This window comes from Eptatretus burgeri, chromosome 1, assembly GCF_056783735.1.
Source record: "Eptatretus burgeri isolate ZD-2024b chromosome 1, Ebu_testis_v1, whole genome shotgun sequence".
NCBI classification, from domain to species: domain Eukaryota; kingdom Metazoa; phylum Chordata; class Myxini; order Myxiniformes; family Myxinidae; genus Eptatretus; species Eptatretus burgeri.
The window spans coordinates 52,896,406-52,918,462 of record NC_140961.1 but is presented as its reverse complement, the minus strand read 5'-3'; the positions used below and the strand labels follow the sequence as shown (position 1 = coordinate 52,918,462).

General features: G+C 41.7%; 2 protein-coding genes across 6 annotated transcripts in view; one reads left to right on the top strand and one right to left on the bottom strand.

Annotated features, from left to right (window-relative positions):
- Positions 1–22,057, top strand: part of LOC147034488 (netrin-1-like) — a 224,726-nt gene that overhangs the window by 72,045 nt on the left and 130,624 nt on the right. The window lies entirely within an intron of this gene.
- On the bottom strand, positions 18,922–20,463 carry LOC147034490 (uncharacterized). Its single transcript, XM_085884163.1, has 2 exons — positions 20,116–20,463; positions 18,922–19,991 (listed from the first exon to the last, which is right to left on the bottom strand). Exons 1-2 carry the CDS (start codon positions 20,452–20,454, stop codon positions 19,062–19,064), a joined length of 1,269 nt encoding a protein of 422 aa, XP_085740289.1. The 5' UTR covers positions 20,455–20,463; the 3' UTR covers positions 18,922–19,061.

Below are 22,057 nucleotides of genomic sequence, written 5' to 3'. Positions count from 1 at the left end.
TCCTTAACTCACTGCAACTGCGGGTTCTTGTTTTGTTTTTTTTCTCAAAGGAGTGTAATTCTGTAGAGTTGTCAGCTGCCATACCCCATTCGTGTCAAGCCACGATGAGCTGTGCATTCTTTTATGGGTCTTCCGGCACCAATGTTGTGCTGGACTGTCTGTTGACTAACTGTAGCCCGTCTGTCGCTCTGCACAATTTGTGTCGGCCTTCTTTGGCCTCTTTCATCAAAGACCGTTTTCAACCAATGGCCTGCTGTTGGCTGGATGTCCTTTGTGTTGGTGGGCCATTCTTGAAACACAAGGGAAACTGTTGAGCGTGAAAAACCCAGCAGCGTTGCGTTTCTTGACACACTCAAATCGGTGCACCTGGCACCTCCTTCCATACCCCGTTGAACGGCACTTAAATCGTTTGTCTTGCCCATTCACCCTCCGAATGGTACACATCCACATTCCATGCCTAAATCGTCTCAAGGCTCCAAAATCCTTCTTCAACCAGTCTCATCCCCTTCATTTACACTGTTTGAAGTGGATTTAACAGGTGCAACCAATAAGGGATCGTACATAGCTTTCACCTGGATTCACCTGATTAGTCTATTTCATGGAAAGAGCAGGTGTTCCTAATGTTTTGTACACTGAGTGTATATAAAAATGAAAACTATCTGTCAGTCTGTGAAGACTATGCCTATTAATTGTGTCCTGTTTGTACATTAATTCCTCAAGACCCCTAAGGACCCAAAAGAGCATGAAAACCCAAAAGTCACCAAGGACCTTGAAGACCCAGAGAACCCAAAATACCCCCAAGACCCTCTGGACCCCTTAGACCTTACCACCATTTAGACCCCTTACACCCTTCAGACAGATTAGACAGCTTTTACTCTTGACCATTTTGACCACTTGGACCTTTTTATATCACAAATTTAATTTCAAATAAATATAATATCACCAATATTTCAAATACATTTGTAGAAAAGAAATGCTTGCATTATGATTGGTGTAAATCATGACAACACAGAAAACCTGTGACGTCGATCTCTGCAACGACGTCTGAAGAGGCGTGGGTAGCGAGCCGATCCACGCTAGCCGTTGTATAAAACACAATGGAAGAAAATCATCATTTGAAAAGCAAAGAAGAACGGCCCACTGGCAAGAAATTGCCTGTTCCTAACCATTGCAGTAAAACTGAAATCAAGGACTCAAAGGTCATTTCATTGTTGTCCTGTGCCCCTCCAACAAGGTTGGAGACGGGGACAGGAGAATGAGCTCTGTCCGACCAACCAACCGACCGATCATCTGTCAATGCACTTTAATTTATGAACACAATATTTCAAAAACTGTTGAACATTTAGCTTTCATATTGCAGATATCTAGTCATCATGACATAATCTCAACCGGTCACAGCACTGATTGGCTGAATTGTGTTGCCATGGCAACCATTTCGGTAACTTGGCTTGCATTCGTGACATTTCAAAAACTGTTGAAGATTTATCTTTCATATTACACAGATCTATTCGTCATACCATCCAAATGGCGGGGACCAAGATTGTCAGCTTCTTCTGGTCTGTTGACTCATTGCCTTGCTGTAATTACATTGTTCCAAGAGCTTCAATATCTACATAAAACAAGCTCAAATGAGCGAATATCCTCATCCTCTTAATGATGACGTCATAAAAACGAATATGACGTCATTGTGATGTATCAGGTTTGCGATAAATTATCTGTGCTCATGCCCAGCTTGATTCCCACAAACAAAATTCAAACAGCTTGTCTAGTTTTGGAGATAATGGTATCGGCGATTTCCATTAGCGGCGATATTATGACGTCAACTTTTTTCTAGGAAGAATTTCCAAAATCGGAGATGGTTACTGCCTGCGCGTGGGCTTTCTGCATATACATGGCAAGTTTCACGAAGATCCGATGAAAACTCTGAGTTGTGAAACAAAAGATGTCAAAAAATAGGAATGACGTCATAAAAATTGATATGACGTCATAGTTACGTATATGTATGGTAATTCATCTCTGCTAATGCCCTGTTCGATTCCCGCAAACAGAATTCAAAAAGCTACCTAGTTTTGGAGATAATTTTTTAGGCGATTTCCACTAGTGGAGATATTTTGACGTCATAACTTTTTTTCTAGGAGGAATTTCCAAAATCGGAGATGGTTACTGTCTGCGCAGGGTATTTCTACATGTATATATGTATATATATATATGTGTATATATATATATATATATATATATATATATATATATATATATATATATATATATATATATATATATATATACATATATATATATATATATGTATATATATATTTATATATATATATATATATATATATATATATATATATATATATATATATATATATATATATATATGCCAAGTTTCAGGAAGTTTCGATGAAAACTGGAGGCTGTGAAACAAAAAAGTCCACAAGAACAACAACGTGAGTTAGACTTAGAGATCCTCCACAAGGATCTAAAAATAAGATAAAGAAAAAAGTGCTCCACAAAAATTACTTTTAATGGCTTTTAAATGTGAAGTATTAACCCAACAATTCATGATCTCCATTGATGGTTAAATGTTTTAAATCCCAGTTTGAAACTTCCAGGCAGATCTTTAACTCCAATACAATGTTTAAAGTCCCATATATATTTACCTCCACCACCAAAGGTGAAGGAGGTTATGTTTTCACCCCTCTCCTGTCTGTCTGTTTGTTACTTGCAAAATCGAAGATTTTTTTTTCAAGTATATTGGTTCGTCGATTTTGTTATTGTCTGTTTGTCTGTTTGTCAATCACCTGCAGGTCACAATTCTAAACTAATTGACATGAAACTTCACCAAGTTGTAGAGGTAGTCTCAACTGAGAAGCCTATTGATTTTTTAAGGTCAAATTTCTAATATCGTCATTTTTCATCTGATTGACTTGAAAATTGAAGAGGATTTGCATATTGTGTCACTGAATTGCATAAACAACTATTTGAGGTCAAAAGCTCAACTCAAGTCAAACTTATAAAATAATTAATTTCAATCTGAAAAATAATCAATTTTCATCCGATTGACCTGGCTTTGATTAAGATTTCAATTTTAATATAAATCAAATGGACAATTTGATGTATCCATGGCAATCTTTGGAGAGGGGGGTGGATTTTGCAAGCATTGTGCTCTGCATGACGTCTTTTTCTTGTTTGTTCGTCTGTTTGGGTGCAGGATATCTCAAAAAGTTGTGGACGAATTTGGATGAAATTTGGTAGGCAGGTTGGGCATTCAACCAGGACGAACTAATTTGATTTTGGTGAAGATCTGGATCCGGCGACTAGAATTTTAAAGTGATTCTTCACCATTGAGAGATCGGGCCAAAAATGATATACAGCACAATATCTCAAAAAGTTGTGGACAGATTCGGACAAAACTTGGTGGACATGCTGGGTGTATGACAAGGAAGAATTGATTCAATTTTGGTGAAGATCTGGATCCCAATCTGATAATTTTTGAAGTTATTCTTCACCATTGAAAGAAAGGGCGAAACCAATATATAGCACGATATCTCAAAAAGTTCTTCGCGGATTCAGCCAAACTTATTGGACAGGTTGGGTGTGTGACAAGGAAGAATTGATTCAATTTTGGTGAAGATCTGGATCCCAATCTGATAATTTTTGAAGTTATTCTTCACCATTGAAAGATAGGGCGAAACCAATATATAGCACGATATCTCAAAAAGTTCTGGGTGGATTCAGCCAAACTTGTTGGACAGGTTGGGTGTGTGACAAGGACTAATTGATGAGATTTTGGTGAAGATCCAAATCCGTATCCGGATACGAGAGTTATTTAATTTTTAAAGTCATTTTTCACCATTGAGACGGCCAACAATGATCGATTATATAGCACAATATTTCAAAAATGTATTGGGCCTGATATGTTCTCATGGATCAGGCATTGCGTGTCGGAGGTATGCACTCTACCGAGTGCCCTTCGAGTTTTAATGTGCAATTTTTTTAAAAGATACCACAATTAAAGGTCATAGCACAACCACTTGTATTATGATACACCACATATTAAGAAGCCAATTTTATCCGTCTTTCTTTTACTTGCGCTTAGCCACTTAACTTGGATGCCAGAAGGACACACTCAGACATTTCTCCATGCGTTGCTGGAGTGAAAGTAAATGCCTTGGGATTTGAACTCAACTCGTACTGCTGTGAATAGAGTTTTATTGATTTGGCTGTTAATGGGTCAGGCAACATTGCGTGTATTTTCATACCATTTTCAGTTGTCGCACGTACAACATTAAATCCGACATAGTATGTTAGTTTGGTATGTTTTTAATGTACACTGAATGAAGCTGTTTGTCGCTTTGCTGAGATTCTTAAAGACTCTAACAGTGAAGTTACTGTGAATGTAAGATGTTCATAACTTGAATGGACTTTGAGTTGCCTTAACGATCCCAAAAAAAGAATTGCATGCGATGCTTAGGACAGTAATTTTACAACTTCTCTGAAGTAGGATATGACGGGGAAAGGCACTCAGCTGAACGAAAACAACCATATTCAAAAAAATAACAATGCAATCGTTTTCCACCAAATATGTCAGGTAAGCACCTGCTGACATACATGGTATGTACTAGCTGTGAACAATAAACGGGAACAGCTGTTGACTACACAAACATTGTGAAGACCTTGTAGATTTCTGTTATTTCTGACATGGGTATTTTACCTCTACTAGGACTCATGTCCCGCCGTACCATACAACATACTTCGCATTGCAAAGTCGTGCCAGAATGATCGCATTTTCTTTTCTCCAGGCTGTCGCACTCGCTGATATCTCTGATTGTGAAGTTAATTGTTTATTTCCAATCTCTTATGCTCTTCATAAATTATCACAGAAAATCATAACCTTACTTGTTTCAGCATATTTCTTGCAAATTTATTGCCGAGATTCGCTCACAAAGCACAAGTCTTGACTTTTGTTCAGAAAATAAGTTGAAGAAAGTATGTTGGCATTGTGTCGTAAATTAATCAGATATTCTTCACTGTTCCAATAACAATATTAGAGGAAAAATGAGAAAAATCGCATGATATTTATTTGTAATGTTTAAGACGAATTACACCTTGTGTTGTAATAACAAGTGGAATGTAAAACAAGGCCAATGATTTTACACAATACCGATACTATCTGGCATCAGGTTTAAAGAGTTGAGCTCAGTCCGATACTTCATTCTGGTGCTGTATGTGTCAGAACATAAATTTATAGTCTGCTGAAGCTCCAGTGTGACTATAAGCTAGGACCAGATGACTGCAAGCACGCAACCATGATATCCTTCCGAGAAACACAATCGCATTATGAAACTGTTATAAAAACATGGCAAACAATCATGTTATATAAAAAAGCTGTAAAATATATTATGGAAACCTTGAAATGTCATGTGTTCCTTGGGCTGTTGCCCTTAACTTAAAATGATTGTTTGTTCGGGTGTGTTTTTCATGTTTTTATGTTTTGCTCACCCAAAGATAATTGAAAGCACCAGGGAAGTCATCATTGGTCATGGGTCGAAGCTTCAACATTTTGTCCTGCAATTTAATCAATTTGTTGCCACTTCTGTAAAATATGTCAAGCGAATAGGTGAGAAGGTTTCCATCAGTGTCTGTTATCTGAGCTTATCTTCAATGAAAGTCATGCATAAAGGATGCCATTTCTACTGGTTAACATTTTACTATTTACTTGCATTACTTTAACCATTGCATGCATCGACAGCTTTACCTTGACCACAGAGAGCAACTCTGCCAGAATCCACCATATTTTGTCCATCAACTCATTTAGAATTTTTTGATTTTTTTACTTTGAATCTCCTTTATTTCTCTTGCCAACAGCGAGGTTCATAGAAGATAAATAACAGCAGTTACTGCATCTGCTACTTCCTTCTGCACTTTTAAGGATGGCAGTATACCACATTCTCACTATCTGAGAACTTGATACAACTTTGTACCATTACTTTTATCCTAAACACCAGTTGTCCTCATTACCTCCACCATCGAAGGTAGACAGAGGTTATGTTTTTACCCCTGACTGTCTGTCTGACTTTGAGCAGAATATCTCAAAAAGTTATGGACGGATTCGGACGAAACTTGGTGGATGAGTTGGGCAGGTGACCGGAACACACTGATTTCAATTTTGGTTAATGTTCAGATGCAGATCTGGCCCATCGGTGGGATACAAAACGTAAACTGTTCAGCCTGGCGGAGGTATATGCACTCTACCGAGTGCCGTTCTTGTTCTCACATGCCATGGCAACGTCCCGTGAATTTAAATTTACATTTCCTTTAAGGTTAATTTATTTAAATACACTTGCATCTCAATAAAAAGTTCAATCTACATAAGAAGGAATGATTGTTATTCCTTGTGTATCCAGCTGTAAATTCAGAGCATAACTACCAGTCTTGATTTATATTCTTCTAGGTCTATTCAGTTGCATTGAGTGCCCAGTTCCTCTTACAAGTTTCTCTTCCCTCTGGAGGACATCTGATTCAAGACATCTCACTCTAACAGCGTTCAATGAAAACGATTGCCCAGTCCATCTTTCAATTTATCCTGTTACTTGTAGGACATGCACTGAATATATTGAACATCTTTATGGGTTGGTCTTGTCTTGCGCTGGGACATCTGGGCCACAAAGCATCAACCTCGGTTACTTAAAAGTACTTTGTCTCTGGCAGACAGCATCATTTATCTTTGGTTCAGTCATGCATTGACTCTTTAAAGTACCTTTACAGAAAAAGATGAATCGCTCACTCACTGTGCTTTTTTTCTACTGTTGCTTGGACTCCTTGCTGTTTGGTACCATTTGGACTTTTTATACACCCGATATATATATATATATATATATATGTATATATATATATATATATATATATATATATATATATATATGTATGTATGTATGTATGTATGTATGTATGTATGTATGTATGTATGTATGTATATATATATATATATATATATATATATATATATATATATATATATATATATATATATATATATATATATATATATATATATATATATATATATATCGGGGCTTATTATGTGATACCGGTCGTCCGTCCGTTCCTGTCCACACTCTAACTCCCAAAGTTTTGAACTTTCACGTTTCATATTTGGTACTTAGGTACAGACTGTGGAGACGGTGTGTCGTGACATACGTTCGTCATCTAAAGTGGTTGCCATGGCAACCAGGATGCTGTTTTCCATGTAGAAGCACAATTCTGCATATACCTTCTTGTTCGGTGCATATATTGTGCTCACTTGCACTCTTGTTCTAATCTGTTCTCCAGAGATAAACGATAATAGCCATCCATAATCTTTTTGATATGAAACCCAAACGAGTTGTCTATGGTAAATATAAAACCAAGCAGGTAGGAGAGAATATATCGGGGCATATTATGTGATACCAGTCATCCGTCCGTCCATCTGTCTGTCTGTCTGTCTGTCTGTCTGTCTGTCTGGCCGTTCGTCCATTCCTGTCCGCACTCTAACTCCCAAAGTTTTCAACTTTCACGTTTCATATTTGGTACATAAGTACAGACTGTGGAGATGGTGTGTCGTGACATACGTTCGTCATCTAAAGTGGTTGCCATGGCAACCAGGATGCTGTTTTCCATGTAGTAGCACAATTCTGTATGTTCCTTCTTGTTCCGGCATGTATTGTGCTCACTTGCACTCTTGTTCTAATCTGTTCTCCAGAGATAAACTATAATAGCCATCCATAATCTTTTTGATATGAAACCCAAACGAGTTGTCTATGGTAAATATAAAACGAAGCAGGTAGGAGAAAACCTCAAACATACACTGTATCCAAATTACAGTATTTTTTAATGCAAGATCAAGGCTCATGGAAGGGCAAGCTGATAGATGGAAAATAGGCAACAAACTGACAGTGGGGCAGTGGGTCCACATTTGGACTCAACAAACAAGGGGATAAATGAACAGGAAAAGAGGTTACAGAGGAGGGAAGAAAACGCAGCAACCTGCAAGTAGGAGGGTTGACTTAGGTAGGGTTCATGGAGTAAAAAATATCCAAAGGATAGATGAGGGATTACGTGAGATGGTGGGGCACCACTTGCTCGACGCTCTGGGGTGGGGGGAGAGTGCAATTGAACATCCTCATGAAGGCAATTCAACGAACAGGAGAAAAGTGGAACAAAAGGGTGGAGGGGTGCAATGACCATGGATTTTCGGAGTTTAACCAAAAGAAAGTTACTGGAAGCTGTTCAGCCTCTTGTACCTCTCGGCCTCAGCATCAGCCATGGCATCTCATTGGCGAACCACACCGCAAAGCTGGCCTGCAAAGTCAGCCACAGACTGGGTATCTTACGTCGTTCCAAGGCATTTCTTGAAAAGACGAGAACTACACTCAGCCTACAAAACGCCTTTGTCCGTAGCTCAATGAAGTATGGCACCTCCCTTTTGGCTGGCCCCCCAGCATCACATGTAACTCTATTCAAGTCAAATGGAATTGAAAGCTGTCAACATTATTGGAATGTCAATATAGCAAGATTCAATTACAACCATTGAACAGTCTGTCCATCAATTTCTCCTCACACCTTCAGGACATGCATATTGAACCTCTTTTATGTGTTTGGTTTGTCATCATTCAGTCACCGTTGTGACTCGTCAGTGAAAGGAATGTCATCATTCCTCTGGCCCTAATAGCAAGGTGCAAACTTCATCTTTACGGACGAGACCGTCCGTCGATACCATGCATGTGTCGCCGACGCTGCACTTCAGGACCACAAAACCACTGCTTTGGACTGCACTGCACGATCTCCAGTCTCGATTCCCGTTGAACTTGTCTCTGGATTTGAACTGGTCTGTGATCATTTTTGGATTGGCATCGTTGCCAATTGATACAATCATTTCGGATGGACATGTTTTCCCATTAAAATAAAAACTTGACTTTGGTTTATACTGATGTCGTGTTTGTTTATGGAGTATATAGATCAATATTCTATTCCTCTTAAATATGATCACGTTTGAACATCCCAAAAATAATAATAACACGAGCATCAAAAGTTTTGTTGCTTTTTGTGAGTACATAATATGAGCAATGCAAAAGAGTTCATTTAAGAGCAATGCAAACAAAGCCATTCATAATTCCTGAGCTGAGAGTTGCTGTGAATCTGAACTATCGTATAAATAATGATTAGAAGCACGATAGGACCAGAACAAAGGAAAATAAAGTTAGGGTGGGAATGTGGGAGTAGGGATGGTGGAGGGTGCGGAGAGGTTAGTTGACGGGAAAGTGGAGTCGTTGAGCATTTAGCAACATAGCGAGCAGCTTAGCAAAGTGGCAGCTTGTAACATTGCACTTATGCCAACAAAATCAATTCTCATGGCAGCTGTCAGAACATTATCCATTAACAGCACATTTTTTGTAGAATACATGGTTTTGGAAATATATGTGGCCTTTAGTCATGTTTGTACAATCTTATGCCAGTGCTTAACAACATAAAACACTTTTCTTTACAGAGGTCGAGGCTCATGGGATAGCTGAATGACAGAGGGGTGACGTTGACGTAGCGAAGAAGTGGAGGGAGTTAGCATACAAGGGAGGTCGGAGAAATTCGTAAGGAATGAACACGCAGGCAGCATAATTATGGACATGCACACAGGACAAGGTAATTGAGTGGGTTGAGTGGACAATGAGCATGTAAGTAGACAGGAAAAGTTGACAAACAGCTCGCAGAGTTCATCCGTTCTCTCGATGGCACTGCAGATGAAGGGCTACGTACACTCTGTGAAGCTGAGACTGGCCGAGGAATGATTTAGCTCTGTGAAGGATTCTGAGGCACCTGCCCTGGAAGCCAGATCGGACACGTGACCAGTCCAGAAAAGGTCATGGAAGACGTTATTCCAAGGAGCCCCAAAGACTGCACCTCTACCGGAGGCTGATTGCAGACATATACTGGAGGTTATGCTGATCACAAGTTTTCTAAAATCAATTAAATCCGATAAATTATGATGTGCTGAAAGGGGCTGTTGGTATTTAGCACATTTATGATGTTGGACAAGGAACTGCTTCTCTCAATGATCAATGTCAATGGATTCAGATCAAAGTGATGTATTGTTTTTACTTTAATGCTTCCACTGCCCCGAAAATATCATTGTGGTGTTTTGCAGCAAGCCTTCATGGTCTGTGGCATGACCCTCTATTTTGAAAGAGTGAAAATCTGCAGCTGATTGTATGACCGAAGGATGTGCAGGGGTTATTCGATAGAGTTGAACCACCACAAAAAGAAAAAGAAAAAGGGTGCTTTCCAAGGAGGCAGCCTGGTTGTTGATCTCTCGTAGGAACAGGGTTGCTGCTATATGGCACGTGCACGTCGAGATGAAATATGAGAGTCAGGAGAGCAATAGAATACGAGTACAAAGGCAAACTTTGGGTGAGGATCTCATTCTGCCTTTTGATATCCACGTAAGGAGAAATTATAACCGATGTGAGTTGCAGACACCAGATAGTAAAATAACATAAATACAAGAACATGTTTTTTTTTCTTTTGATCCTATTTTTTATTTGTGGGTCATTCTTTCATTTTGTATGCAGTCTGTAGCTCCTGGTTGCATCATTGGATTCATTTGAGAAAACTTATGAGAGGAACCCCTGCAGGTTAGACAGGAATTTTGGAATTTGTTCATGGTGCCAGCGATAGCTCGCCTACTCATCAGGAAGGACATTGTGGGATGTTTAACGTCCACCAAGTTATTATTTATTTGTATGCAGCCTGTGGCTGCTTGGCTGCATCATTTTCTGAGGTGTGGCTGTGCTACTGATTCAATGCCCCTGTTACCAGCAAGCTGGTACTCATTTTACCGACCTTGGAAGGATGACAGGCTGAGTCAACCCTACCTGGTGTTAATTCAACAGCCTGACAGGAGCTTGAACTCAAGACCCTAGGATCTTAAGCCAAACACCTTAATCATTAAGCCAACATTAGGCCTAGTACACCAACTAATGCTGGCGGACGGAATGCCCAGTTTAATGTCCATCCAAGGGACGGAACTCACACTGATGAATGACCCTACATGCAAAACACCGGGATGGCAGTTTATAGCTGGCTCGGGATTCAAACCCAGGTTAGACAGCTCAGAGGAGAGTATGCATGCATACCTCTCTGCCATACTACCAGCAAATATTTTTGGTGATTATTTATTTTTTTGATGGTTGTTTTTGCCTTCTTATCAAATCACCTTTTAACGACTAGAAGCACCTGCTCCCTACGGGAGCCATCAAGGGGGTCATGTTATTATATTTATGCCTATTTTATTCCAAGAGGTCCCAGGATTAAACACCCCAAAAATGGTTGCGATCGGTTCAGCCGTTCTTACGCTACCTGGGAATAGACAGATGGTGAATTATAGTGAGATTCAAGTCCTTAATTCTGACGTTTATCACGCTGATCCAATGATCTTTGAGTTAAAGTAAGATGCACATCTTAAAACCAGGAGTTTTCTGTGCATTAAATGACCCTCGGTTAAGTGTATTACAACTGCAACAAACTATGATAAAGTGAATTGAGAGCCCCTTCCCTTCCCCTCTCTAAAAATAAAAACACAAATCATTATTACACAAAAATCAGTTTTACACTACCTTTCATCAGTTTCATTTTCGAACCATTTCAACATGATTAAGTGAAGATACAGATATGTTCGTGGTTGCACATGTAGATTCTCATAGATAAAGGCAGGGAAGAAAGAGAGGATGCGTTGGGTACGTCCCACGCTGCAGAAGAGTCGGCGGCTCATGAGGAGTACAAACAGCTCATCAGAAACCTGGAGATGGAGAGTGAAAGTTTCAAGTAATAACTCGTACTGCTGGGAGAATAGTTTCACCACATTATACAGATTGTTTAGCTACGTTTTACAAAGCAAACTAGAAGGACACTCAGGAGTTGGTATTTAGCATATTTGTGATGCTATCATATCATATCATGATGCATATCAAATATGGCCGACTTCCACCAAAACTATTGGTATACCCCCCCCCTCTCTACTGTTCCTTTTGCCTTGTTGCTTCCTGATCCATTCAGTGTTCTCGCTCTTCCATGAGCCTTCACTAACAGCTTGGTTTTGGATCGGTGAAGATCTGAGATCGCAGTGAACAGCAGTCTTGAAGAGTGAACCTTAAAAAAATTGAAAATGACAAAAGAAAAAAAAAAGCATGTGTGACCTGATCCTTCCATCTGGTGACATGTAAAAATGAAGCAGTTCCACAAGATATAGTGACAAGAAAAAGAAAAGAACAAAACACTGATAATAATTTGAGTGTCTGAAAACAATTAACTTGGTGTAAAGAGACCTGAAAATAACTAAAACAAGTAAAAAAAACAACAAAATGTCATAACCCCCATTGTTTTATTAATTTTGCTGCAGGGAGTTAAAGGGCTAGCTCATGTTTATGTACAACTAAAATGGCCACCAGTCTACTAGTCGGCCATATTTGATCAGATAACAAAATGACCTGGTGAAGAGTGCATAAAAGAAAAGCGTTTGAGGAGTGCGGTGATGATCTTTCGCAAACATCAGTCATAAGTCATACCAAAGATAGTATTTCAAATTATACATGGATACAACGTGAAAAGTGCACCTGCCATGACATCCCCATCACCCCATGCATTACCCTTTCCTCACATCGCAGGTGTTCTTTCAAATTGTTTCAACTTATGACGGTCCCCATATTTACGACACATTCACTGCTATGCACTCATTACCTCCACCACCGAAGGTGAAGGAGGTTATGTTTTCACCCCTTTCTGTCTGTTTATTTGTTTGTTTTTGTTTGTGTACAGGATATCTCAAAAAGTTCTGGACAGATCCGGATGAAATTTTATGGACAGATTGTGTGTGTGACAAAGATGAACTGATTACATTGGGTGTGTCACAAAGACGAACTGATTAGATTTTGGTGAAGGTCCAGATTTGGATCTGACGACAAGAATTTTTTGACTGATTCTTCACCATTGAGAGATAGGGCCAAAAGCTATGTAGTACTGTATAGCATGATATTTCAAAAATGTATTGGGCCTGATATGTTCTCGTGGATCAGGCAATGTGTGGCAGAGGTATGTGCAGAAAATCATGGTCCGATTTTGTTCAAACTTGGCACAAGCACAGTCCATGCTGTCATACACATGCACTTGACTTCATTTTGTTATCTGATCAAATATGGCCGACTAGTAGACTGGTGGCCATTTTAGTTGTACATAAACATGGGCTAGCCCTTTAACTCCCTGCAGCAAAATTAATAAAACAATGGGGGTTATGACATTTTGTCATTTTTTTACTTGTTTTAGTTATTTTCAGGTTTCTTTACACCAAATTAATTGTTTTCAGACACTTAAATTATTAGTGTTTTGTTCTTTTCTTTTTCTTGTCACTATATCTTGTGGAACTGCTTCATTTTCACATGTCACCAGATGGAAGGATCAGGTCACACATGCTTTTTTTTTTCTTTTGTCATTTTCAATTTTTTAAAGGTTCACTCTTCAAGACTGCTGTTCACTGCAATCTCAGATCTTCGCCAATCCAAAACCATGATCTTTTCTACCCTCATTAACTCCACCCAAATCCCTCATCCTAATTTTCCAGTTTTCCTCGTTGGAGTTTCCTTCTCCATGCATGCGTGTTTTGCGTCTAGTTTTTGTCTGTTATGCCCTGATCCGTTCAGTGTACGAGCTCTTGCATGCGCCTCGACTATTTATTCAAAAATAACGAGAATGGCACTCGGTAGAGCGCATATCTCCATCACGCTCAACAGATTATGCTTTGTTTCCCACTGATGGGCCGGATCCGGATCTGGACCTCCAAAATCTATTCAGGCTTGTTCTTGTCACTGACCTAACTCATCCACCAAGTTTTGTCCGAATCCCTCAGCAACTTTTTGAGATATCATGCTAGATATCGATTTTGGCCCCATCTCTCAATGGTGAGGAATTGCTTTAAAAATTCTAGTGTAGGATCAGTCTCCGGATCTTCACCAAAATCTAATCAATTCGTCCTTGTCACACACCCAACCTGTCCACTAAGATTTGTCCGAATCCGTCCATAACTTTTTGAAATATCATGCTACATATAGTTTACCGAACCAAATTCCAAGTGTATTGTCATTTTCCTGCCAATATATTTTCATCTTAGCAGTTTCGGTGAGCATATATAATAAATACTCCTGGCCGTATATCTTATTTGCTGCAAACACATATGTGGTTCCAAAGTGAGATGGATTATTACACTAAGCTTCATTTATGAACCATAATATGACAAATAAAAACATATCTGGCACAGCTGCAGGAAGTTTCTGTTAAACTATGCCATCATTGTCAGGGGGGAATAAAATTAAGTAAAATAAAATTACATAAAATTAAAAAAAAAAAAATTGTTTTTTTGACATGGTCTAGGCTCGTAAAAGAGCAATTACACAGAACAAATCAGAACACAACATAACAAAGGGAACAGCAGGAGAAATGGTAAACAACTGCAGGGTAGAGGGAGAAAGTAGTCAGAAACAGACAAACAAGGGATACAGGTAACGAGTAGGGGTAAGGGAGAACGCAAAGTGTGGACAATATGGATGCATGAGCAAAATTGTGTTTGACCAGTTTGTGATTTTGTCAAGGTCTGAGGAGAGGGGAGAGGCTGCTGCCTGACTGTCAGAATGAGAGATGTCTCGGCAGAGAGTGGAATCATCAGCAAAAAGATGTGGAGGATTTACCGAGTTAGAGAGATCATTGATGAATATTAGGAATAATATGGGGGCTTATAACACTGCCTTGGGGTATTCCAGGCTTGCCAGGGAGAGGAGATGAAAGGGTTCCGTTGAGAGCCACATGTTGGCTATGAGAGTGAAGGAAGTCGGGAATCCAAGAGTGGAGTTGGCCTTGGATGCCATAGGCAGACAGTTTGGAGAGCAAGGCGAGATGCCAGACTGTATCAAAAGCTCAAGATATGACCAGAGACGGACCTGATCTCACGTCTGATATTGAGGGCCTCCACCATTGTTGGGAGAGTAGAAGCAGCATGTCCAAGGTAGAGTCAGGTCAGGTATGGGAGCATGTGCCAGAACAGCGCGTCGCTGCATCCACTTTCCACCAGTACTTCAGGGGCCTCCGTCTGGCCATCCCCCAGGCAGATGTCAGGCCCATCCTCATCTCCTTGATCCTCCTCCTTGATCCTCCTCGATCCTTGCCGGTCAACCTGCTGCAACCACGAGGCACGTGGTCGGCCCATTGGCCTCCTCCACTCACGAGACTCCCTCGCTGAGAGAATCAGGTGAGCAGGATCAGCGTCAGGAAAATGAGCCACATGTCCATGCAGCCGCAACTGAGGCTCAGGGACAATGCAGGTAACAAATCTCATCCGAGTCTCTCTCAGCAACCGCTCATTGGACACAAAATCCGACCAGCGATAGCCAAGGATTCTCCGAAAAGACCTGGTACCAAAGGAATTAAGTCTCCATCTCAGATCCTTGGTCAGAGTCCAAGTCTCGCATACATAGAGCAAGACTGGAAGCACCAAGGACCTGAAGACTTGGACTTTCGTCCTCTCGCACAGGTACCGGAAGCGCCACACCCCGTGATCCAGTGAATCCATGACTCCCCAGGCCTGACCCAGATGTCTATTGACCTCTGACTCACAGCCAGCAGAGACATGAATATCACTGCCAAGGGAAGTGAATCTCTCCACGACCTCAACATCCTCACCACAAACAGACACAGACAGGACAGCAGCATCCATGATGTCATTGAAAGCCTGGATCTTAGTTTTGACCCAAGAAACCCGTAATCCCAGCAGCTCCGACTCCTTATTCAGCACCTCGAGGGCCCCCAAGAGGATGTCTAAAGTCTCCGCAAAGATGACCGCATCATCTGCGAAATCAAAGTCCGAGATCTTGACATTCCCAAACGATGCGCCGCAGCTTGATCTCTTCGAAAACCTCCCAAGAATCCAGTCCATACAAGTGCTGAAAAGTGTGGGGGCCAGTACACACCCCTGACGAACTCCAGCAACAACTGGAAACAAGTCAGAGATGGTACCACCACACTTCACAGCACTCTCAGTACCAGAGTAGAGTTCAGACATCAGATCGATCAGTTTTGGTGGCACCCCACGAAGACCAAGAATTCTCCAGAGGGCATCCCGATTCACTGAATCGAACGCTTTACAGAGATCAACATAGGCTGCAAGCAGCCTCTGCCAAAACTCTCATCTGCGTTCGGTGAGGACCCGAAGAGCAAGGATACGGTCAATCGTTGACCTCTTTGGTGTAAAGCCTGAATGCTCTGGACGCTGGTGCTCAAGCAGATGGTGGTGAACCCTATCGAGAATTATCTGAGCAAAGACCTTGCCCAGCACTGAGAGCAGCGTCACCCCTCGGTAGTTGTTGCAGTCTTGGCGATCACCCTTCCCTTTCCAGAGAGGGACAACAAGGCCCCTCTTCCAGTCAGTTGGGATGATGCCTGTGTTCCAGGCAGAGCACAGAACTGCATGCAACGACACGAGTGCAGCATTTCCACCAGCCTTGAGAAGTTCAGCATGGATTCCACAAATCCCTGGAGCTTTACCCCGTTTCCAGCGGTTCACCGCAGCCCGTGTTTCCACAAGTGAAGGTGGACCACAGTTGATTTGGAGGGTCAGCATCAGTGCTTGTAACACCCTTGACGTCCAACTCGACAGCTGGTGGATCAGCCTGGTACAACCGCTCAAAGTAACCGGCCCAGCGGGCCTTCACTTCAGATTCCTCTGTCAAGAGCCTACCACTCTCTGCTCTAACTGCAGTACACCAAGGGATGGGCTTGGATGAACGCAATGCGCGAATTCCCTTGTAAGCAGGACGAGAATCACTTGTCCACAGGTGATGCTCTACACCCTCACAGATTCCTCGCACATAGGCCTCTTTGTCCACCCTTAGTGCACATACAGTTTTACGCCTCAGCTCCCTGAACAGCTCAGCTCTGTTATTCAGCCTGGCCCTGCGACTCTGGTCAATGGTATCCAGTGTCCCTTGAGAGACAAAATTCTTCTTTGCCCTGCGGTGAGTTCCAAGACATCCACTGGCAACATCAAGGACGGTGGTCTTGAAGGCACTCCACAACTCTTCAGGACCCCCCAAAGCACCCAAACCCCCCAAATGTCCACTCAGCCTATTCGCAAACTCCTCAGCTGCCCTCTCATCCCTGAGCTTGCCAACATCCAGCATAGGCTGGGATGGTACCATTCTCCCGGATTTAAGGTGCAGCTTTAGAGATGCTACAACAAACCGGTGGTCAGTATTGAGGAACTTAGCACTCCGGTAGACCCTGCAGTTCTGGATCATCCTCCCGCAACCATCAAGGAGCACATGGTCGATCTCCTTTGCAATTCCACCTGCGTTGGAATACCAAGTCCAGCGATGAGCTTGTGGACGCTGAAACTATGAACCAGTCACCCTATGTCCATGACTTCTTGCAAAGTCAAGGAACTTAGTGGTATTCTGGTTCCAGACCCATGGGGACCAACACCTGTCTCATATCCATCCCTATCACTTCGTCGATGCATTGAAATCCCCCAAGATGAGAAGTGTATCTCGCCTGGCGCACTGGTCAACCAGACTTGAGCGTAGCATAGAACGCATCCTTCACTGTGAGATCACTCGCCTCAATCGGAGCATAGAAAGAGACCAGGGAAATGACACCTAAGGAGTGACGAATCCTTCGTCTCATAATACGCTCGTTGACCAGTGTTACCTCAATTATCATTGGGGTCAGCTTATTGGAAACAGCTACAGCAACTCCCTGAGTATGGTAACCATCAGAGCGACCAGACCAATAGTAGGTGTAACCACCCACCATTATCTCGCCGCAATCCGGTCTCCGAACCTCAGAGAGTACTGCAATACCGATGTCCAAATGCTTGAGCTCAGATGATAACAGAGACAGGTGATCATCCTCTGTTAGGGATAGGACATTCCAGGCACCCACCTGAAGGGACCGCCTCAGGTTAACCCAAGGAGACCGCTGTCTGGTGGACGACACCTCAGCACCACTCCGACACTCTCCTGCAATCTGACCCAGGAATGTTACCCTGTGGTTTCCCTCCTGTCATCAAAGATTGGGGGTCCCGAAGGCTTTGCCCCAATCCCGTCATCCGGTGAGCTGCCCTGTGAAGGGAAGCTGCACAGGAGGTACTCCCACGGAGTGGGTTTTCAGATTTTTTTGCGTTTTTGTGTTTTGCGGAATGAAGTGTTTTACGGTGGCCAGATTTTTCATTGTACGAGAAATATGGGCAAAAATCCAAGATGGCCGCCACCGCTGGTTGTGAAATTTTAAAATCGCAATATCTTTACCAATAAATGACATCGAAAGTTGTATAAGGTGTCTATACCCATGTTTTCATACCCATATAAACTGATTAGACACTCAGATTGAACATAGCATGCTTCCGTGCTCGTATAAGTGGTGTATGACTGCCAAAATGTGCTGATTTTATGTGACTAATCGATTCTGAACTGTAAATCGAATCAGAATGTCGTTTGTTGATACACCCCAGGCTCCCAGGCGTAAAGAGTTCAGTAAGAGCATAATAAAATCAAGTCAAACATCATTATGATCATTTAAAACATTTATAATAAACATCAAGCTATAAAACAATAGTTTCAACGCCATGAACACAATACTTTCATTAAGAACTTTTGATTACTTGAACACCAAACATAATTACACATAAACAAATATAATCACATGTTGTGATGAATAACAAATAACATTTAATAACACAACATCATATTTGTATGCACATTTATCACTTTCAAAACACACAATCCTGACTGAAAATAAATCTCAATAATAGTGTTCAATTGGAAATAAATGCAAGATTGCACAACATAGTACCAGTATTACATGAGAAAATATTAAATAAAATGTCAATAAAATAGGAGAAATAAAATGTCAAATCCGACTTTAAAACAATCCACTAAAATGTATGCGTTTCATTTATCTCACACGGTGACCATCGTAGCTCTGGCTTGAGGTCCTCAACCATCTCGTTCATTTCCATTTTGTTCACAGTTTCCGCTACACCGGCACAGTGATGTACACTTCAATGCTGCTTTTACGCATTTACAGTGTCCGACGCATCTATTTTGGCACCCACACTTCAGTAGTTCTGAGCACGAGGCCGCAGCTTCTGGTAGTACTGTCCAACTAGGCTCCCATTTGAGCGTCAGACTTCTTCTCCACCCCCAGGGACTTGGCGATGGAACATCTGGTGACCGCACGTGCATCTGTCCCCATACAAATCCAGCCTGGTGTACTGCATGTTTGGTGTGTTGGAACAGGGCAGCTTCAGTTGGTGGAATCTCGTCTATTGGTCTGCCTTTTGCGGTGAACATGTACTTTCTAGCTAAATCTACACTGACTTCTGAGGACGTTTTATCATACAACAGGATCATAAACTTCTCAAATGGTGCCATCTTCGTTTCGTCAAACTGATTCGGAGAGGCCATATAGTGAGCGAATACCGGTGTAATTTCTGGAAGTGCTTTCCACAACTGGAACGCCGTCTTTTTCCCTCTACCAGCAAACGAAGATGTCGTGTCACACCCCGTAAAGGCGTGAAACATTGGCAGGGCTCTAGATCGCTCCTCTCCCATTTCCTTTGCAATTTGGTGAGCAGGAATATATCGCAGATTCTTTCCAACGCCGAATGCCAACCATATTTCAGCGTCTGTCGCGAATGAAGCAGCATACACTGCCAGAATCAGCACATCAGTATCAACAGTTCGAATCATCACTTTCCGGTAGCCTTTCGCGAGTGCATCTGCTACATGGAGAAACATTCTGGTGTCGGCTTCTTCCTCTGGACAAGGCGACAGTGGTGAAACATCCCGATTGATGTTACACGAGAGAACATTCTGTTTGCAGGTGAGAATCACTTCTTTCTCTGTCATAAAATTCTCTGCGACCTAAAACGTAAAAACCATAGACATGCATCATTACCGTGACAATATATGTTTGGCACGTGTTATTCAACACTCAATATCCAATATATATAGTTATGTTTATAATTTTCATGTAGCTGTACATTACCTGAATAGCCAGGAATTCAAAGAGCTCAGATTTGTTCTTGGATACACGGAGAAATTCTTGCCAGTTTCCTGGAACTTTGCTTGTGGGTGCCACACGTCTTCGAACCCCCTTGCCGCGTCTTTCTCGTGTTGATGACTTGAGACTGTCATCAATGTATACATCCCAGACAACGTTGAGGCGTGTTACATACATGAGATGCAACCGTATGTAAGGAAAAAATACAGACTCTGCATACTCAAGGAACGTCATCGGTCCAACAGGCTTCAGCATGCAGACAATTGCCGAGCCATCGAGAACCAGGACATCAACGGAAGGAATGTCTCTAAGGGAGTCGCTCATCTCCTCCAGACAACGAACAAGATCGGATTTTGTACCGACGCGAAGGTCTCCAAACTGTGATAATGACTGTGGGTAAGTATGATTTTCATGTCTGAAGAAATTGTCCAAGTCATCATCTCTGGTCTGACATGCAATAAATAATCGAGAGAATAGAGCACAGTCGTTCTTGAGAGATGATACTAGTGGTGATGACCTCGAAGAATTCCTCACCGGTGGGTTTCCGAAAAGCGGGAGTTTGTTCTTTGTGATGGGTTCCGTTAGGGTATTGGTTGTCTGAATTAGTCGCTCTTCTCTGAATTTGTGGTATTGCTGTTTGCCAAGATCCTCAATTTTAGTAATGCTTTCAGATACTTTAGGGTCAGCAACATCCCTGGTATCGAGGACAAGCACTTCTGTTGTTTCTTCTGTGAATGGATTTCCCACAGTTTCAAAGGTCGTGACTAGTGCATTCATGTCTCGTGCATATGATGTTTGTGAGGATAGCGTGTGCTCGTGATGTTTTTGCTGCACTTCTCGTTTCCGCGAAGGCAGGCAGTTTGTGCCAAACTCAGTTATAGCCCTTGCTATTTCTGGTCCCGCTACCGTCCATCTCAGCATGGCTTTCGGATTTAACATCAGATCAGTAGCTCCACCGATGCCTTTGACGATAGCATTATTTTGTTCGTGAGCGTGGTCGATTGATATTGCGGAGAACGGCCTGCTCGACTTGCACACCACAAACTTTCTTTGTGAGAACTGTTCTGCTACGTCGGGAAGTCGTGCTTCTAGCGTTGACATATCGCGTATATGGACTGAAAGCCACCTGCAATAGTGAGTGTGGTCGAACGCAAAGAACCATGGAACAATTGCCGACAATGAAGCCAAGTACATTTGAAAGTTTCCTTCACGAAGCGATCTCACAAAGATCAAGAGAAGGAGCTGCATTTCCATAACAGTTTGCCAGTACTTGAACTGGGGAGCACTTTTCCTTCTGTCTCGTGCACCAGTCTTCGTGGGACGATGTTTCACTTTCTGCTTGGCAGTATTCGTCATATGCCTGATGGAGAAGTATCCATAGAGTATTGCATGTGACGATGTGTACATGCCTGGCTCGTTTTACATGGGATGATTTGAGAAGAGATTCTGCTTTTCCTGGCGTAGTGACATCTGCATCTGCTAAGGCGCTGGTCCATCCACTCCCATCCAGGAAATCCCCGATTGTCGATATATATATATATATATATATATATATATATATATATATATATATATATATATATATATATATATATATATATATATATATATATATGTCATCTCGATATGGAGCCCTCCAAGCATAACGACAAACTTGTCTTCTCCATACAACTCCGGCCAATTCCATTGAATGGTTTTAGCGATGGCGAACAGTGGTTGATTTAGCGTTACTACTGCAACCTGTCCTGGGTTCAGGAATTCCACCGCCTGCTTGACAACGTCCATTGAATGTCGAATCATTCCAATGTATTTCGAATCATCTGGAAATAGAGGTAGGAGGAAATTGATGCTTGGCTCTATGTGTTCAGTGTGACGATTGCTATGATATGCAGACCACGAAATTGGGTCATCCGTGCTTTGGGTGTTA